This window comes from Notolabrus celidotus, chromosome 14 (assembly GCF_009762535.1).
Source record: "Notolabrus celidotus isolate fNotCel1 chromosome 14, fNotCel1.pri, whole genome shotgun sequence".
Taxonomy (NCBI): Eukaryota; Metazoa; Chordata; class Actinopteri; order Labriformes; family Labridae; genus Notolabrus; species Notolabrus celidotus.
Window position 1 is genome coordinate 12,116,492 of NC_048285.1, and position 21,228 is coordinate 12,137,719.

The 21,228-nt window shown below is 39.2% G+C and overlaps 1 protein-coding gene and 1 non-coding gene across 3 annotated transcripts; both read right to left on the minus strand.

The window, feature by feature from the left end:
- Positions 1-472: 472 nt before the first annotated feature.
- LOC117824885 (P2Y purinoceptor 3) lies at positions 473-17,089 on the minus strand. 2 transcript variants are annotated; one of them, XM_034700377.1, is made up of 3 exons: positions 16,823-17,089; positions 3,315-3,751; positions 473-3,196 (listed from the first exon to the last, which is right to left on the minus strand). In XM_034700377.1, exons 2-3 carry the CDS (start codon positions 3,740-3,742, stop codon positions 2,524-2,526), a joined length of 1,101 nt encoding a protein of 366 aa, XP_034556268.1. In that variant the 5' UTR covers positions 3,743-3,751; positions 16,823-17,089; the 3' UTR covers positions 473-2,523. The 2 variants fall into 2 exon arrangements, with proteins under 2 accessions (XP_034556268.1, XP_034556269.1); XM_034700378.1 differs by lacking the exon at positions 16,823-17,089 and adding an exon at positions 7,024-7,265.
- On the minus strand, positions 8,028-8,100 carry trnaa-agc. The gene has a single exon. It is a non-coding gene; the product is annotated as a tRNA-Ala (tRNA).
- Positions 17,090-21,228: the final 4,139 nt, after the last annotated feature.

Here is a 21,228-nt window from a genome sequence, read left to right on the forward strand (position 1 = left end):
GGCCAAAAAACATTCGAACCAATGAACCATTTGGAATACTTTAACACATTTCCACACTGAACAACTTTATTTCTCTTTTGTTGTTCTCAATACAGTTTGGAAGCTTAGATTAAAATGTTGTTGTTGTTTGAATTCTTCCCAATTAGTCCCAAGGAAATCTGTCGCAGCCAGACACGGCCATGCAGCCAGAATAATCTGAAAAAACAGTACTTTTCTTTTACAGTAAAATTGTAAACTGGTCTATGAAACCTCTATCAATGACCCTAAATGAACATACAGAGACACATATTAAAACCATTCAAAATATATGATAAAATATGAAGGTTTCGAGTGATTCTAATAGCATTGTGTTGCTTTGGAGGTCAGCTATCTCTTCAGAAGCCTCTTGGCTACAGACGTGGTTTGCCACCTTCACAAATACTGTTCATGTTCTGTTGTTAAAGGGTGAAAATGAAAATTCAGTGGAGATGCATTCACAGTAGACTTTTTTAATAGCCTTTTTCGGTTAGTTTTACATCCTTAAAGATAAACAATGTCCATACGTTTCATGAGAATCTCAAGAAGGCGGCATTTTAAGAGAAAAAAATAAAAAAAATAAAATATACAAAATGTCAACTTCCCTTTTATCTCAATTATTCTCTCTATGTAACAAAATATAAATCTATTCCACATTCTACTCAAAGTTACAGCATTTACAAAAATAAGACTTCTTCAGAATAATACTGACTGAAATTAATATGTTGGCACTGTGCAGACATCTTTTTAAATAGACAACACACACACAACACATTTCAGAAGAACACCTCAAATATTAGTTAATACAGAAACAAGACTTGAACATTCACTCTTTCTTGAAGCACAATATACTCTATATGACTACAGTTCATCACAGAGTATACATGCTGTACAGCTACACAGACATGAGGATGTTTTTAACATGACCTCAATTTATGATATACTGCATTTTAGATGCTCTAATGTTCACATTAAATCCATAAATATGTTTCTCTCCTCATGTGAGCAAAACTCGAACTGTAGTTGCAGGATTAAAGCAAGTTTGAAGTTTCAAAGCTGCCTCAAAAGTATCATACAAGAAGGCTCAGAGTATTTAAAATGTTGACATTAACTACGGTGTTAGTCATATTTTAACCACCTCAGGCACATTGAATAAGCAGGATTGATAAAGCCAGTAGTAAATGCACAAGCAGGGTGGTTTAGGGTAACACACTTTAAAGAATAAAAATAACCTTTATTGGAGTTCAGAGCTCCTCTTCTTAAACGTGTCTATTCCCTGTTATATATTCTCAGTAATCTCTTTTATAAACAGAGGTGATTTCCTGGAACAGAAAACTTAAATTCATGGGAAGCCTTACAAACACTTACAGGAAGTGGAAAAACCACAGAGTTTACTCTTAATTTAGATCTGGCCTTCAGTCCATAAACTTTTACTTCCCTTTCATGCAGATAAAGTAACTGAATTAAATAGTATACAACTTGTTGTTGGTGCAGACTTTAAAACAGACTCCTTTAAATCAGTGGAGAATTTCCAAGACATTTGAAGAAAACTTTAGTTCAATATAAGCTAGATATTTCAGGTTAGTTGACCAGCCTTAGCTAATCTCTGATAGCAGTAATTAAGATCTGATCCTTAATATGGATAATATGGTGATGGGTAAAAATCCAATACATGACAGAGGCAGAGTTACCGTGCAGACTGTTGACAGTAGTGATAAAACATTAAACCACAAGCCTGGAATCTTGGTTAAAACTGAAACAATGTGGGAAAAAAAAAACTTCATTTGAATGTGCTTCTCAAACACATTTTATCTCTCACTTACTTCAACCAGCATGCTTCTCTCACACTTGTCTTTGAGGTCATTTTCACTCACTAGTGCTTTGTGCATGTCTGACATGCAGGCATAAACATTTTAAATGTATTTTAGTTTTTGCATAGCTTTGAGCCACAGTGCATTTCATTGATTTTTTCTTCTCTGTTAAATTGCTTCCATCTCCACGAAACACACAAAAAAAATCATCTTTCATGCTTTGATCTGTATTTAGCATGGAGATATTTTAATATATTCCTCAGTTCACAGTGTAAAAGTAATCTGAAACATATGTATTTACAAAAACGATAAAAGTTTTTCCTGAACTACACTATGCACAGAGACAGTAGCGTTTCACAGATAACTGGGATAACCGCGTGTGAATATCCTCATCATCTGACAATAAAACCATCATCTACATATCTCTTCTTTTCTTCTTTTAAGTTTATCTTCTATTCAGAAGGCTGCTTTATATGGCAGTACCTACAAACCCAATGAAGAATACACCGTTTTTGTCACAGTGCACTGTAGTTGTTAAAAGCATAAATGTCTGCAGCTTACATTAAACCTTGCATAAACAAGCCGTTTAAAACTCTGCAGCCTTTACATGCATCACTCTGCAGTACCCTAGGATTGTCTGCATGAGTAGCATTAAGTAATTTAGCAGTACTTTGGCAGAAAATGGTCTTCTTTGAGCTCACACATTGGTGCCCTTCACCCTAAGAGTGGTGATTTTAAGCACAAACCTCTTGGTGCTCCTGCGGTAGCGTGGCTGAGTGAAGTAAAACAGTATGGGGTCCAAGAAGCTGTTCATGCTGGCGAACGGCCTGGTGCTCTTATAAATTATGGAGAAGAGGTTCCTTGTCTCGCAGGGCGCACCAGGCAGTGTGCGTATCACCAGGTACATGGTTTTTGTGAGGTGAAACGGCAGGAAGCTTATGCAGAAAACTGTCATCACCACAACGATCATCCTCACCGCCTTGTCTCGTTTCTCTCCAGTCGACATGGAGACGCCCTGGTAGGACACAGGGCGGCAGAGGATTTGGGCCATGCGGCAGTAGCACACCAACACGACCATAAACGGCACCAAGAAACCGAGAAAGGTCAGAGCCATGCCGTAGGGATAGTAGTCTACTGAGTTTTTCGGTGTGCTTAAATCATAACACACGGTGCGGTTTCTCTGGATTCCTGTGGCTGCAAAGTGAAAAGTAGGGGCACACAGGACGACGACCACAAGCCACACTCCACCACAGACACACCACGCCAGCCTGGCACCACCTTGTCTCAGCCACATGGCGAGAGGATGGCAAATACCCACATAGCGGTGAATGCTGATGCAGGTGAGGAAGAGGATGCTGCCGTGCAGATTACTAGAATCAGAGGGAGAAAAAGGTTTTAAAATCTTGAGTGTGCTATTATTTGTATGACTGACCTCTCTATGCGTTAACAATGAGAGAAAATAAAACAATATTTAGATGTGTATCTCACCTGTAGAACTGAAACCTCACCAGCTTACAGGCAAACTCCCCAAAGGGCCAGTAGTCACGGCTGCCGTAGTTGTAGATGAGCAAAGGAAGTGACATCACATACAGGAGGTCAGCTATGGCCAGGTTGAGCATGTAGATGTTGTTTTTGGACAGGTGTGGTCGAGTCCTCCATATCTTCAGTATGACCACAGCGTTTAGAGGAAGGCCGAGCAGGAACACAAAGGTGTACACAGCCGGGAGTAAAATACGTTTGAAGTCTTCTTTGTAGGTGCAGCGCAGGCCGCCTGACCTGCTGATGTTGCTGAGACTGGCGATGAAGCCTCCTGCTGTGTACGGCTCTGTGGTGTGTTCACTGCTAGAGTAGAAGTCCAAAGTGAAGGTGTCAGAGAGGAGTGTTTCTGTCGGGAAGGAGTCGACAGAATGTGGCATCTTCTCACTCTGGAGGAAAGACAGAAAGGAGCAGTTAACCTTTTCAGTATTTGAACAGATATAAAAATGTGCCTGATTATATTGACATTGATTAATACACTTGATTTAACAGGTTAGCACTGTCATGTAGAGCTATCAGAAATGTAACATAAACAGAAGACAGAACCACTCACACTGAAACTAAAAAATTGTATAGATGTTCATGCAAACCTCAGGCTCTCAGAGGCCGTGACTGTGACAGAGGGCTGTCTCCACCAGAGGGCACAAGAGAACAGGATTTGTTTGACTATGTTCAGTCAAATACTTTGGGAAATTTGCTCTGGAGAGAGCTTTGTATGTTATAATATTTGCATGACAGCTGTGAGTAGCTAGTAAATCAAGTGCAATAGCAGGAGAAGCTTAATATTCAAGTCCTTTACTGAATAAAAGTGGTAATGTCACCACAGAAAAAAACTTAACTATCTCTCAGAGGTGAAAGGATCTGGGATGCGATGTGTAGGATTGATTAACACAGTTTTGGATTCCTCCAAGGCATTACAAGATAAATCTAAGAAGTCACAAAGTAGTTGTGACTTGTACTAGTAAAAAAAATCCATACACTGTTTACTTGATCAGAATTTATTTTGAATGCTACACTTGTTTTCTTCAATTTAGAGCAGGACTATAACTCTAAAGACCTCTTGAACTGTTGAGGTGATGAAAAAAAGACTTTGGGTTGAATAGTGAGCACACTATGTCTGTGAGCATGATGAAAAGTTGAAACAAGATATTACTCTTGAAAGGGTAGAAAACAAAATAAATGGTATCACTAGTTCACTTTGCAAGGGTACATAACAAAACCTCTGCACTGATGTAGTAGAATGTTAAAGAAAATTACTGGAATATTGGACCAGTATGTAATAACTGTACTTATTTTTACAGTGCACCTGCAGTTGTTGTTATAAGGTAGCCACTATGTATGCCTGTAGTAGTTGCTAGGTTGTGAAAAAAAACTGCACCAAAGCAAATAATGGTAAGTAAGTAAGAACCAGCTCATTGTGATGATTTCATCACTTTCTGACAAGTGAAAGCAGGACAGCTGCATGTGTTGAGTGGAAAACCACTGCATGCTTTGGCTGTCCACTCAAACCTCACACCGACTGGCTGGGACAGGCTGACATCAATCAACGCTCCTGATTACTGCTCCCTTCACCAACATCATTCATATTTATTTCTTTGATTGCAGCATGTGGGCGAGTAAGCGATTGGCCCACTTTCAGTTCTGTGAGACTGTGACTCAGTGTATTTCACAACTCACCACCACCTCAAATACAAAGTCCCCTGTGTGTGCAGTGTCCTACAACTGCTTTAAAGATGTCTCTGTTTTTTAAAAAGAAATTTGTTCACAACAGTGTGGCTTTCACTCCTCTCCTCTCCTCTGTGTGGGTGCAGGAATGTTTTTTATTTTATATGACAATGACACATGGTTTTATAAATCACCAAAGAGCAATCAGAGGAGAGTAGGAAGGAGAAGTGGCGGCGTGCCAGCAGACAGTAAAACATTTCGCTACACTGAACCAATGAGCAGGCGAGGAGTGACAAAGGTTGAGGGAAGTGTGCTGCAGTCAGCTTCATTTGCCGATGACTCATTTAAAGCGTAGGTCTGATTTTTGATTTGTTGACAAGCGCGTTTGAAGAAAGGGGGTGAAACCAAACTCTTGGCTTTTGTTGAGCTCGATGATGTCATGACAGTTACAAAAAATCACTAAGCTTTCTGCACAATCGACCGTGAACTCCATAAATCCCATTCTGTCATAAATGCAATACAGTGTATGATGATAAGGAGAGAGTGGGCAGCCTTCATGTTGAGGCCTGTATTCAGAGGGCGAACAATGCTCAACCTAAAAGGATGAAATGTGATGAACACCACCTTTGTGTTTGACCTCATTTCATCTGCAATACATAAGTTACCTTCTACATGCAGAGCTCACATGATGTGTGATCATGTTTTTAGAGTACTGTGGCTTTGTGCTTGTTGAGATTCAAAATGCTGGCATGCATTTGCAGCAAAAATGTCAAAGGGCGAGCGGTAACACGAGCCTTAACACACTGTGTACTTTACTAAATATCTGATAGAAACACTGGCAGGTATCACTTGTAATATTATGATGTTTTACTGTAACAGAGGAGAGAGAAAAAAACATAAAAAACATGCACATTCTGGATCCTACAAGTCCTAGCAAGCTACTCATTGGTCTACTAAGGAAACGCATAAATCTGTCATATGAAACAAGCACAGCTCTGACTTCCACATTGAATAAATTATGCTTCATTAGGAGTAGCACTGTGGTGCAGACACTCATTCATCACTGGAGGAGGATATTGTTCATAGAAAATGGATGAACTCTTCAGAGCATGTTTCCTTTTAAATTAATTAAGAGAAAAAGATGCAAAAGAACATATCTATTCTAGCATTTGTGGTAATGTTACACACAGAGGTTCAACCTTCACGTCAGGGAGTTTAAACAACTGCTTAACACTAGAAGGGCCAGAATTCCATTTCTACTAGAAAGGCCACGAGAAGTCATTTTGACTGTCAGATTCCAAATTGTATTATCTGTTATGATAAATACCCAATATAGATAATGATGTGTTCATTGTTTAAAGATATACTATATATTTATGAAAATATACATATATTTATATCAAATTTTCCTTGGCGAGTCACTTTTATCTGCTTCCTATTCAGATAGATCGCCGGTCTGTGCTGACCAATTCCTGGAACTGTCAGGCTTTCTCAGCAGTAATCTCTCTCTTTGAGCTTCTCTTTACCATAAATGACAAAATAGAGTTGTCTATCTTTCTCAGTTTCAATTCAAAACCTTTTAAATTGCTTTGTACGCTTCAATGGTAGTTGCCAAACACCCAAGAGGCATATGGGTGAAAATGTATCAATCTAATGCAGGAGTCATTTGTATAAATTACATTTTAAATACGTAAACATACAACTTTAGGAAAAGTCAGGAACCGTCAGCTCTGTAATCTTTAATTAAACAAAGTTACATGTAGTATAAATGTGAAAACAGTCAAAATGACCCCCTTGGCCTTTTTAGTGTTAATAAGGAGAGCATGTTCAAGATTTTACAAGAAAACACCTGAGGTGTACACTTCACTTAAAACAACAGCACCATATTATCATTGTGTGACTATGAAGCTTCCTGTCTTGTCTACAGAGCAATACACGCCAAAGTGTGCTCATGAAATCTGAGCACTGTATTTATATATGTATGTATGTACAGTACCTGGTTGTTCTTGCCACATTCAGGTTGAAGTGTTTGCTCACAGGTTGTATCCACATCCTTATTAACGTTGGTCACAAAGCATGGAGAACAACATTTAGCACATTAAAAAGCAAAGAGGGAACAGACTCAGATCACACCATTAACCCCACAGAAACAAAAGCTGGCAACCACAGCTGTAATCCCCCATTATTTGCATAACTAAAGTGACCAAAGAGTTAATACTTGTTGCATATTTTAGAGGGATTAAGTTTCTATTCCGGCTGTGTTTAAAGCATGTAAATGAGCTCAGAGTTGTTAAAATGTATGAGTAAAAACCCTGCTCTCCAAGGAATAAAGCAGATGATTTTCTGTGGAAAAAGACAGTTTACAAGTCTTCACACTGAGTCTATTTATAGACAAGATTCACATAATGTGTAAACCAAAGATGTGTATGTAATTAAATTATACAAAGCTACATTTACTCCATTGAGACAGTCACAATAAAAACAAGTTACTCAATACTCAGGGACATTTTGCAGAAACTGACCCTGCTGTGTCATGATGGGTGTGAAAGAGTCGCCTACTCATGCTCTCTGACTCACCGGAGCTTTTTTCTGCCCACGTAGCTGCAGCATTCTGGGAGATAAAAAAACTCCACTGAGCTGGCAGATTTCCTGAAACCTGCCCATACTTCTTCTACTTGAACCATTTCTGTGGAAAAAACAGACCCTGAACCAAGCCTTTTCCAGTCAGATGCCTCCAGGTGGAATTATCAAGTGAACTTCTGTTCATTGATAAAATGAAGTAGAGCTATAATGAGGTAGTAGCATACTTCTTAAGATGCTAAAGAATGTCAGGATGAATAAAGTCTATAGCTTAGAGGTGACAACAAATATAAGCATGCATTGATTACAGTGATCAAAGGCAGCACTGATCTTTGAAGCTACTTTCACTGCTACTGTCTGCAGTAAACCTATTACCCTACAAACCTTTTCAGTCATGTACATACAGTTCAAAAGCTTCTTTGGAGAATGCGGGCATCGATCCCGCTACCTCTCGCATGCTAAGCGAGCGCTCTACCATTTGAGCTAATTCCCCCCTGCAGACCTGCCCAAATGACCTGTCAAAGACAAGCAACCCCCCTCCACTCCACTCAACGACACTACCCACAGGAGTAGTGTTAAGACGCTCCCTCTGCTTCTCTCTCTCTCTCTCTTTCCTTTACACACATGCTTTGACAAGACAAACACACTGCAGCACACTCTGTGCCCTCAGGCCTGCTGTGACGCAAGATTATTTATAAATCATGGCTGCAACTCACAGCCAAATATATGAGCTTAACATCTTAACATAACCTCAAAAGGATTGTAAATCAAACTCTACAGTTCTAATGATTATTAAGCATGTTTATTTAGACCGCCTGGACTTTTTTAACTGTGGTAAATATAACATGAGACAAGTTAAAGATTGTGTGTCTCCTTCATGACTCCCCTTGCATGACAGTGACACCGCGGCTGGGATAGGGAAATGTTTGAATACTGGCAGAACTTTATTTAAGAGTGATGGCTACAATCTTCTTTGAAGAAATCACAGAGACTCTGACCTTTGACCTGTGGCCACAAAATTCTCATCAGTTCTATTCTAGAGAGCCAGTTTGTTCTTCAAAAACACACAAGACAATTTAAAGCTGTTTTTTCTCACAGGGTTCCCAAGTACACACGATCAGATTTACAACTTTCTGGCCTTGTTGCCCTTTATGTAATCAAATTTAAAGAGCAGGTAGGAGTTCACTGACAGATAAAGGTAAATAAAGACTCATATCTGCTTTGCACAAAGACAGTGTGCGTGTGTGTGTGTGTGTGTGTGTGTGTGTGTGTGTGTGTGTGTGTGTGTGTGTGTGTGTGTGGTAAAAACAGGCCAGCAGGAATGAATGAGGGGAAAGAGGAAATGTTCAGCTGAGGAGAGGGGAGAAAGCAGTCACCAATTAAACTCTAATTACTTTCCCATCTCTAATCTCCTATTTCACTGGACACACTAATCAATGATTCATGTCTGCTGCTGCTGCTCGCCCTCTGGACCTCCACACACACACACACACACACACACACACACACACACACACACACACACACACACACACACACACACACACACACAAACACACAAACATGCATTTCCTAGCTGTGAGGAATTTAGAAAATGCGACACGAAACACTAAATACCGCAGAGTGATTATTTCCTAAAATGCACCAATAATGGTTATTTATCTGCCGTACAGACAAAAATATAAACACACAAGTTCAAAACATGTGTGCAGCTGAAGCACCCTAACACAATTATCCCCTTTGCTGTGATAAAAACAACTTTCACTTTGGCTTTTATTAAAATAAGATGTACCTATGTGGGTGAAACACACTCAATTGCACCCTGCAGATGTTGCAGGCCTGTTTTAATTGGAAAAACAGCAGGACTTCACTAATTATCTGAGCTAATACTGTGCAGGCTCATAAGAGTCTATCAAACCCGAGCACAGGAAGTGCCCATAACACAGGAGACATTTAAAACCAATCAGCTGAGCCATAAATAGAAACATGTTGATGATGAGGACGGCTGGTGTTCAGGAAGAGCACACGGCCCCTGATATGAACCAAAGAGAATGAAACAATGTACTCATTGAATGCTGTTGTACAACACCCCTTTACCTATGGAAAAGGATTAGACTGAAGTCTTTGCAATATTATTCACAGAAGACATAATATCGTCTAATGAGCAAGTAAGGCAAAAGTGCCAGGACAAAGTTTCTTATAACAGGCTCCTCGAACAAGACCAGACTCTAGAGGAGGCGGACATCTGGCCCAAGACGGAGGAAGAGAGGGAGGAACAGACCAACTAAACAACTAACAGACCCATCCCAACGGTGCACACACATCTGAACACATCCTCCCTTTCTTGGTCTCTTCACTAAAATTATGCTTTTGTACCGATTGTTTGACTTCCACGGAATAAGTGCAAAAGCCTCAAGTACAAATATGGGCATCACTGCACTGCTTACCAGAAGGTTTTATGTATCACTCCACAAACACATCTCCATTTTGGCAACAAACCAAAACACTTCCCCAGTTATTTCTATCCCGCTGAAAAACTATGAACATGGGCCCAACATCACACACAAGGCTGCAGGTGACGCTGCACAGCACTCCGGAGGTAACATTTGATAGCAGCTTGCAGACAGCATGCCTGTGCCTGTCTCAGTAAGGACTCTGAAGATTTCATCAGGCTGTAAAGACTGACTGACGCTCTTGTGATACTGTTGCCATGAACAGGGGAAGTGAATGTAGCTCTGATGAAACACAGAAACAAGACAGTGGGGCAACAGCCACTAGAGCTTTAGAGGCCATGACACCACAAGCATCCTTTCCAACCAGACAGTCATTTTTTTCCCACTGACCTCACTAGGTCAGTTGAATATGTCACCCTGTCAGCGGTCCTGCTCAGTCATTTAAGAGCAATAAAGAGACTGTATGGTTGGTGTTTTCTGAAATGGTTATCTCCAGTATCCCCAGTTATTGAGTCTCTATGGTCAAGCTTGTAATGGATGCATCCAATGCCCACATGCATCTGTTTCTGACCAATCACAGCTTCTCTTCTTAAAACTCACTTTTAATGACTTGCTTTTATGTTATGTCGTCGTCCTCTTACTGCCTTTACTATCATCTTACTTTATATCCCTTTTTATTTCCTTTCGTTGTTTTACTCCACTAATACTTAATTTACTGCCTTTATAGATTTTATTCATCTTGATTTATTTATTTATTTTACTGCTTTTATCTGCATGTCCTTAAATGCTTTATCTATGTTGATGATTTTATCTCTGTTTTGCTTTTATTTAACCTTATTGCTTTTACCCCTCTTATACCTTTTCACTGCTTGTAGCTCCGTTTTAATCTTTCTTTCCTTTTATACCTTGAATTGTCTTACTTTCTTGGTTTTACTTTGGTCTGAGCTCTTACTGCTGGGTTCTTGTGTTGCCTGTGTTGAATCATTGTTTGGGTCTTTTTTGTTTGTTTTCCTGATGTCTGATTTTAATGTGTTTGCTTTTGTGCCTTGCCCTTTGATAAGCATTTTGTAAACCGTGTTTTCTAAAAGGTGCTATATGAATAAAGATATTATTATTATTATTATTATTATTATTATTATTATTATTATTATTATTATTATTGTTATTGTTATTAAGCATTAAGACTTGGGATATTCTCTCATGCAAATGCCTCAGGATGACAGTGAACTTTCTAGTAAGTGGTGGCAATAAAAGCTGGCCAGTCAAGTCTCTTTTACATTGGCTGTATTGTTTACTATGCAACTAGCAACATGAGACTCGACCTAATGTTTAGATTTTGGATGCTAATTAATGGCATATCAATGAACTGATTGTTAAGAAGGTGCTTGAACATGAAAGGTGCTCGCACAGTGGAGACACTCAGCCGGGGGCTGCACCAGGTCTCTTTAAGCTCTTTTGTGGGGAAGCAATACACAACAGCCACCACAACAGGCCATTACCCCATCACTGGATACAAAGCCGACAGACCAGTGGAAAGTCAACAAGGCAGAGAGATTTCCCAGACTGGCAAAGCTGGCACATCAGTATGTCTGCAGACCAGCAACAGCAATGCCTTCTGAGTGGGTGTTTTCTGCCACCTTGACTGATTGTGACACGGTTGCCCCCGACTGACATCCAACCGTGTAGATATGCATCTTTTTCTCTGTAAGAGCAAGTAGGGAGAGAATTGGGCACTGAGTCTGAAGTCTTTTTTTGTTCAGTTCTCTTGATCTTTACATTTAATAGTTTGAGCCCCACTCTATGACTATGAGCCTGAATCGCATGTTGATATTCAGTGTGTGAAATAATTTGTACCTCTCTATATGTTCTGTAGCTTGCAATACCAGCAGTAGGGAACATTACCTTGCTGTGGAAAGTAAGATTCAGGGGAAAAAGCATTTGGAACTGTTTCACACATAGGAAAACTCTAAGTTTTTACAAGTAGTCAATAATTGATGGTTAATATTTCCAAAGGTTGCTCACAGAGAATACTTTGAATATGCATCCCTAGATTAGATCAAAAGAGAAGCAATGTTCACCCCCGGAAATGTCTGCACAGTAAATGCTGTAATTTATTGGTTTCCCAGGAGTAGTGTCCGTTTATCCGTTGGTGAGTCTGAGTCTGACTGTAAATACTAAGTTACACAGAGGTTTCCCTCTAGCTCACTTCAGCAGTGAAAACCACAAATAGAAATACATTTTCTTGCACTTTACCTACAATCAAAGGGTCTTAGGTTTGCAGAAATAACATCATGATGCAGAAGAAAGCACATTTTTAGATGCTTTTTTGTCAAAAGGTGGGTGGATCACTAACTTCTGTTACATTCCAAGAAGTCAGAGATGCTGATTTGCTTTGCAACACAGAGTCAGCAGATCTGTTGCTCAAATTGAAATTTTCAATGTAGAACAAATTGTTAGCTGCACTTGCACGCAAATATCTGTTTATAGAGGTAAAGAAAGAACAGTCAAAACACCACCAATGGAAACCATGATGTCATTACAGCAGACTGCGTCCTGCCTGCTTCTGCTCTGTATACTACAGTCAGAGGGGGCGTGTCCACTGCAGCCATTTTTAGCACTTGTAGCGCCTGTTTTCTATACAAACTCTATGTAATTCAGCGTTTTCAGTGCTCAGTGGCCTCAGCCCAAAAAAAGCCTTCAGCATCAGCTGATTTTAGTCGCAGCGCTTTCAGTTGAAAACAGTTCAACTTTTGGAACACCGCCGCGCTCATCAATGTTACTTCTTGATCACTAACCAATCAAAATCAAGAAGGGGCGGGACTTCTTCAATCATCTTTGACAAACCAATGGCGGAGATCTGTGCAGAGGAGAAAAGTTATCACACTCATCTTTTGGAGATATAATTTCCTGGTTTAGAGCTGCTGCTGATGCTATCAAACGATTTCTATCAATAATTTTTACAGTTGTGTGTTAACATGCCATTGAATGAAAGCATGTATGAAGCATACAGAGCATTTTAAAACAGACCTAACGGGACGTGGAAGTGTCGCGGGACAACCTTCGTTACCTAGCAACAGCAATCACTGGTGGGAAGCGCTCTGTAATTGAGATTATGGGCACTCCCAGCACAAAAAAAACGTGGCAGTGGACACGCCACCTGATGCTACATTTCATGTAGAATCTGTGGATAGGGATTAAAATGACCTTAATATGAGGATGAATGAAAAGAGGAACACAATATGGCATGGCAGCTTGATTATTAGGCTTACACTGTATACCATTACTAACAAGTTGACAGCAGAGAGCTGACCAAGGGAAGAAATGGACAATTATACAGACAGCATCTTAAATCTTAAGCTACTTCACATATTTTCCTCACGGTTTGAAATTTTGCCCACGTTTAGTATTTACATCCAACATTTTAACTTGATATTTTTTATTGAAAAATGAAAAACATAATTCCATCTCTAAGACTTTCAAAAGACTGTTCAGGTGCATCTAGGTTTCATACGTAGCACACTGTGCAGGGATACAGCCACACGGCTCTTCCCAGCAAACAGAGCTCTGACAGCTTAACTTGGAAGTTATTTGTTTTATCTTTGTAGCCAAACAGATGTTTAAAGGTCAAAACTTCTTCCAAAGTTCTGCAGAAGTAGAAATATTTATTTGGTTTATATATACATAAACCAAGACCTAACTCCAGAGGACATCAAATACTTACTGGACTTGATAAATCTTTTAACCCCTCCCCTTTTTTGTCCTTCTACCTCTCTATCATATAAAGAAGAAGGGCTTTCTTTAAACACATGACTAGTAATGGGTGTTTGTTTCTTCTGGTGTTGATAGAAAAACATGTTTTGGCTGTAAAAGGCAAATCAAAAGCTTAGCAGAGAGGTAAGCAGTAGTTACACTGAGTCTTGCAGTGGCTGCTGTCATGGGTTTGTGGTGCTCAAGGTATGTATATTATGCAGAGTTTGTAAAACATGAAAACAAACAAAAAGGAAGCTGAATCTGCTGACTGATTCAACAATGCATCTGCGAGAGCCTAAAAGCACTTTCTTTTTCATTAACAGTAGCTCCCTTCACTGTGGTTCCCCAGATTTATCTCAGGACAATCACATTAAATTACCAATCCAAGGAGCCATTTGGTGGCATGTTTGGTATTGCTGCAACTTGTTTTTGCTTATTTACTCAGTGGGATAATTCCAGGCACTTACATTTTTCCTGAAAGCGACTTTGACCCTGATTTACTCTCTCTCCTCCTTTATCACTTCCCTGTATCTGCCATCTAGAGTTTCCAAACCAGTCTAATGATAGTCTATTCCCAGTCAGACAGGGGGGAAAAAACAGCCTTAGAGGCCTTACCAGGGCCCGGCTGAAAGGAATCTTCTCTAAAAACACAGCAACCATGCCAAAGTCCCATAGCCAGCATGCCAGGTCTGAACACATGACAGTCCATCCAAATGACTCTGGGTTATTGCTTCTGGGATGTGACAATGTGTTTTTTCAGGAGTTACGAGCACTGCCCTCGAATATTACGGAAAAACAGACTGATAAAATAAAGTTTTGAAATATAAGTGTGCATCTGTTTTATTTATGTCTCCACTGTAATCTTCAACAGCAGAGATGATGTAGGCTGAGTAACATCTGAAGGAAAGCACCTGTTCAGAAGCCAATTAATTTACTGCTTACTGCTGAGGCGTAATGAATTTTTAAAGTTATTCTTATATTCCAGATAGTTATGGACTAGAGGTAGCCTGTTATAGCAGCTCTCTTACCTAAAAGCATTTTACCATATTCACAAGCCGATTCCCTCTGACATCAGGGAATCAGGACATAAGGCTGGGTAGCTGAAATTCTGTTATAATGTCGCACTGCTGTGCTCTAGCTTGAAAAGATAATTATCCTCACTTAAAGCTGCTGTTGGTAGTAACAGAGTAAACATCTGTTCCGAGAGAGGGGCTTCGAATGTCAACACTATCCCTCCCAACCAGATTTCCTCTTAGCCCCCAAACACAGATCGGCGTATGCAGTCATGATAGTGCCGGACTCATAACCAATCGGACGACGTAGTAGGGGCCACCCCTTAACCAATAAGGACAGAGGACTGGAGATTAGCTATGATTGGTCCGTCATAACGGGAACAATGGGAATAATAACATTGCTTGATACAAAGACATTGGAAAATGCAGAGATTTCGCAATAGTCTCAAATTACTCCACTTACCGATGAGTACCGATAGGCATTATGATCTTTTCTCCAAACCCAGCAGAAAAAAAGCAATGTTTTTTACACCATTCCTACCAACAGCAGCTTTAACATCAACTGCTTCTGACCTGAAGCATGGCGTAAGAGGAATAAGGCTACTGCATGAAAAATGTCTCTGCGTAGGTACAGGAGCTACGCGGACCCCTGGCATAGGCTATGCCATCAATTTGACGCAGAAGTATAAATCAGCCTTTAGGTTGACTTCAGCATTACCAACATGGCTACCGCAGACGAGTGGCTCCAAAACAGCGCTCAGGAACAGATAGGTGACATCACGGATACTACATCCATTATTTATACAGTCTATGGTGCTAATGCACCATTGTCTGAGTATGTGTATGATAAATCATTAAAGCAATAGAGAAACAATTAGAAGAGTTTTTAAAAATGCAAAAGGAAGTTGCAGATCTACAATCATTGTTAATGTAGTGTGCTGCATACTGAATGAGGTGTCTCCTCATTATTTTGAGTAGAAGGTCTTGTAATTTGTTCAAGTATGTGAGCAGGACATTTGGCTGTCAGCTTTCTTCACATTACTTGTGAGGATTGTTTTTACATGTTTGTTCTCAATAAGTATAAATTCAACCTCATCTTATATCAAAGTGTCAGTGTAAGCCAAACACTGGATAATTGTTCAGGGTGCAAAATTAACAGGATTTATATATAAGAACAACCAAACTATCTAAAAAATGTCTGACCTAGTTTACTTTGAATGCATCCATCGAAAGGTCAAATTTTGTTTAAGGTCTGTAACATTTTTCAATTTGTTAGACTGTAAAACTGTAAGGTCACTTCATGGGAAACATAGCATTTTCCCAGGAAGACTTTATGGTCCCATTTTTGTGGTTTGAAAATCGAGTCTTATCTTTTGGTTTCTCTTCACAGTTGTGTTCTGCAAAAGTCCTCACACTTCACTTCCTGCAAACTCCCCATAGATGCTGTCACAAATGATCAGACCTGGTATGTGCAGCTTTTGTGCCCCGAGGCAGGACACTGTAAAGCTTGAGAGAACAGTAACATCTGTTTTTTTTACGACCCAAAACTAAGAAGATCAAGTTCAGTGGTATTTGTGGGAGACAAAAATAAAGAGCAAGAAAGCTGGAAAGATGTGATTTCAGCAGGCCAGCTCTGATCAGAACTGGTACTCTTTATACACAGCACACATGAGACGAATCTGCCTGCATCATAACAGAGAATCATTGAAATTTCGTTATCTAGTATGGCAGCTGAAGCCTCCTACTTTGTGGTGTTGACATTTCTTTCGTCCACTGTTTGTATTCAAAACATTTGAAGCGTGACCTGGCATTAATAGACTTCACACATACCTCCGGAGCTGTAATGACAAGTATAGGTGTTGTGAAAAGAGTGGGAGAGCCACACAGCCTGTGTCCATGTAATAAGACATGTGTTTATTCGTTTAATGCACATTTAGTCGCTACAAAGTTTCAAAGTAAGTAAAAAAAAGGATGCAAACTGTGAGCAAAGTCAACTTACCCTGAATAAAAGCAAAACAACGAAGTGAAAACATCAACAAGTTGACGACTTGGCCATGGCAGAAGACTCGTCCTGCTCCTTTTCTCTTCTTTCAAACTACAAATTCCGGGAAGGGAAAACACTTAGGAGAACAAGTGTAAAGAAATAACTCCCGTTATATCATTCACACCGCGCACAAGTTTAATCAAAACCTGCTGTCTCTTCGACCCGGGTGGAACCTTCATGCTGTAAGGTGTCTTCACACACTGCGGCTAAACTTACGAGACAGTGGAGCGCAACCGCAAATCAAGAGCGACGCGCATGCGCACTGAGTCTTTCAACTTAAATTAGGGCACAGAGAGCGATTGAATATGAAATATGAACGTCTTTTTGCTGTTATGCAGAGATTTGTAACCTGCTTTGTCATTTTTAGCATACGTAAATGCTCAAAACGTCACTTGAAGGACTGAGCTATTTTTATTTTCTTCTTATTATTATTTTTTTTAGAATAACAATATTTTATTTTAAATTAATAGAGGTACCAAACATTAAATAATTGTAATAATAGATAAATACATTACAAAAAAAAGATATATACATTTTACTTCCATTAATAATAACAATAAAGACGACAATCATCAGGAATTATTACTACCATCACATACACATTAAATGAATAAGACGAAGAATAAGAAGAATAAGAATAAGAAGATTAAGAAGAATAAGAAGAATAAGAAGAATGAAAAAATAGGGGGGGAAACTAGATCAGTGGGCAAGTAAGAAATTGAGTTAATATAAATAAAGAGATATAATACTACAACAACTACTACTACTGCTAATATTAATAGTGATAATAATAATGGTAATTAGTGTGGTTTAATATAATTAAAAAATAAATAAATACACAAGCTATTTGACCTGCTTACTGACTAGTAGGTGTATTTTGCTGGTACTTCAAATATAGTTCAAGTCAAGTTTCATCACTTTCGATCTCAAGATGCAGAGAATGATCAAACTGCAGTTATCAAGTTTGCTTGTAAACTGAGGTTTAAGCCAAACATTAAAAAAAAAAGTAAAGAATACTTGTAATATATCTTCATAAGTGGCCAGTTTGAAACAAAGTCATCTTGGATATTGGATATTGTAAAAATAGAGGACATGAATTGAGGGTCACTCACCCATCACATGTCTGTGTTCTTGCTCAGGCTTTTATGGACCCAAATCTTCATCCACAATCTTCACCCTCAAGTTCATTAGCAGCTTGACCAAAAGACCAAATGACCAAATATAGAATCCTAAGCAAATGCTCAATGTGACAGCATAACTGGCAACAACTAAGTGCAAATATGGTCATCCCTTCAATTCAGCTATAGAACACACCAACTAAAAGCTTTTGCTCCTCATTGACTCTATAATACATTTGTTACTTTGGGTAAACATCATTAACAGTGCCAGAACTTTCTTTTACAAGCCTCTGGCTCTAATCTTGCTACGTTTTATGATACTTTTTATTGTACTTTTGTTTGAATTCTCAACATTGCTGTTTCCTGCACTGCATCCGGTTATTCTTCACGAATACATATGTTAAAAGAATAAGTCACAACAGAGACATAACCTTAGAAAACTATAATGTAAGACAGTGCAACGGTATGTATCTGTTAGCATTCTGTCAACATCACAAACCACTAATTTCTCTGGGTTGAAAAATAGGCTGCAGGTGAAGAGGAATTGAGTCCAGCTGCAGCTTTGTGCGCAATTGTTCCCTTCTGATGAACCTTATCAGATTAATGAGTAAACCTTTTATAATAACTGGTCATAATATGGCCATGTGGTACTCTGGTTGAAGTGATAACTGAATTTGACATGACTGAAGCTTTCCTGAGTGAAGCCTTAACTTTTAGAGCTCTCCCTAGTGACTGGATGCTGTGCATGTCATAAAGGCTGCCTCCTTCATTCTGACACATTGAACATGGGTCAAGCTAGAAAGTTAAAATACACATTAAATACATTTCTCTCACACATAGTTCCTGTCATCACAGTTGGTACTTTTCACGCTCTTTTATGTGTAAGTGTATATTATGCTAAGTTTAGTTTCAGTAAGTTATTTGATTTTTAAAATGATTGATCGCAGTTTTGTTGTCAAATGCAAGCTCCTGCAGTGTTCATTACCATGTTAGCAGAGTGGAGGAGGAACAGTGAGAGGAAAACCCAAACATTTTATGATGTCAGCTCGAAACTGGCACAAGAAATATGTCGGCATTTATGCAAAACTCGCCTACTGTGATCACAATAGGCATCATTTTGGCATCACATCACACAATGGGAGGAGGCGCGTTGTCCATGTCAATGAGTCAGACACAGTAAATAAGTCACTCGTGGTCTAATTGTTCATTAACAAACTTGTCAGTATGGGGAAGATGAAGAGAGAACTGCCTGTACTTTTTTTTGTAAGTTTCTATACCAATCATTTATTTCATGAAGTGAATGATTGATTTCAAGAACTCTTCACGTTCTGTAGATGTCAACTCAAAGACATGGAAAACCTTCCTTAATGAAATGTAATGCTTTTCTACTGATATTAGTATTATGGAAAGCTTGTAGCTCGAGTCACGTTACTGTCACTCGTCAGTTATTCTATTAACTGAGTATTGTTGCCCATACTATGCAGAAAAATCTATCATTGTCTTGCTGACTCAGTGGGTGGAGGAAGTTTAAGCAAGCAGATTGCAGGATTTATATGAACAAATCCCAAGAGGATAAATTCTTGAGTGTGCATTTGAGTGTGAGATAGTATAAGAGCTGTGAGCTACATGGTTTAGAATTCAAATCAATTGTTGTGTTCACAGGAATAACAAGCAGTAGCTGGGAAGAAGATAAAAACAAAATGAGTGAATATCAGTAAACAGTTGGTTGTTACAGTGGAGTTCATTATCCTCGAACACACACTGATACTAGACCACAAAGGAAGTTAGTTTAACACAGTAAATTTGATACCAGTGAAATGATACCAAACCCTTTGGGATTTCATGAACTTCATAAAAGGAAAAGGGCATCGAACTGTTCAAACACTTAGCACATAAAAAAACAGTGGAAGATGACAGAGGGGGATAGATCCATCTTTTCTGCTGTGAGAAAAAATTAATGAAGAAAAAAGGGTCAAGCTACTTTGAAGATTAGAAGTCTAAACCAGCAGACCGTTTATTCTGTATGAGCTCATTCGTCATGTTGAAATGGAGACGTGTACAGACAGGAAAGTTCAATTTCCCTTCACAAATTGCTCAAACTTAATCGAAGATTTCGTAACATTTTTTTGAGTATCGTAAGAGCCTGAACGATACAAACACTGACATTTAGACACACACCCTTCTTTACAGGTGCTCTGCAATAACATTGGTGCTACATTGTTGTCACTTAGAGTGCTTGAAAACCATTGCTGGTTGACTTGGAACACTTTTTTTTTTTAAACTTATATTTGCTGTCATTTTATCCTTTGTTTGACAGGACAGCTGAGGAGAGACAGGGAATGTAGGGAGCAAAGAGTGGGGGAAGACATGCAGCAAATGTTTGAGGCTGGGAGTCGAACCAGCGACTGCTGCAACGAGGACACACACTTCCTCTGTGTGTGGTTTCTCACAAAAGACCTCTTCAGGCCAACAGAAGACCCAGGGTCCGTGTATACCACTTAACCCTGACCATTTTTAAGTTTTAACTGCTAACTTCCATGTGCTCCAGTGGCTTTTTCACACGCTATGACAGTTCTACAAATGCCCTGGGGAGTCATTTCATCGAGGGAGGAATGTTTTTATAACCTGCTTCACATCTGGTTTTTCCAGGTTGTCCATCGCTGTGACTTCAACTTGAAATATCTGAAAACAACTGCTTAATGTCAAAAGTAATAGAGTGTAATTGCGTGTCTATGAGCATTGTGTTCAGTGTGTTATAGATCTGCATGTTTGGGAGGGCAGTCTGCAACAGGATGTTATGACTCCCCTCATGTCTTTCTAAAGAGATGTGTGTATTGTGCTCATCTCAGTTGAATACACAAATGTTTTGCATTGACAGCTTTATAAACTGTAGAGGTCTAAACATTGTTTTTCCAATTACATCTTAACCAAGACCTCGAAACCTTGAGGAAAAAGCAAGATCGTGTCTGATTATTGCTTATTTAGACTGAAAATCATTTTAAATCAGCTGTTTTCAGTTCTTATGAATGTGTCAGGTGTGACTTTGCAGGATGTTCTCTTGCTGCATCAAAATCTTTAAGACCTCCTATTGTGTTTAACGCAGCTGTGTGAGATACATTAGAAAGAACTTAACACTGTGATTTCTGAAAAATACAATTCTTGATGTAGTTTTATTGTGAAATACAGATCATATTCTGCACCCAGAGCAGGGCATGTTTTCTGCCAAAACAGAGCTGGACAATG

Excerpts from the sequence above, each read along its gene's own strand:
- LOC117824885 (XM_034700377.1), bottom strand. The coding sequence starts at position 3,742 with ATGCCACATTCTGTCGACTCCTTCCCGACAGAAACACTCCTCTCTGAC. Across the intron at positions 3,197-3,314 it reads GTGAGGTTTCAGTTCTACAG|TAATCTGCACGGCAGCATCC; the intron begins GTGAGATACACA and ends CTCTGATTCTAG.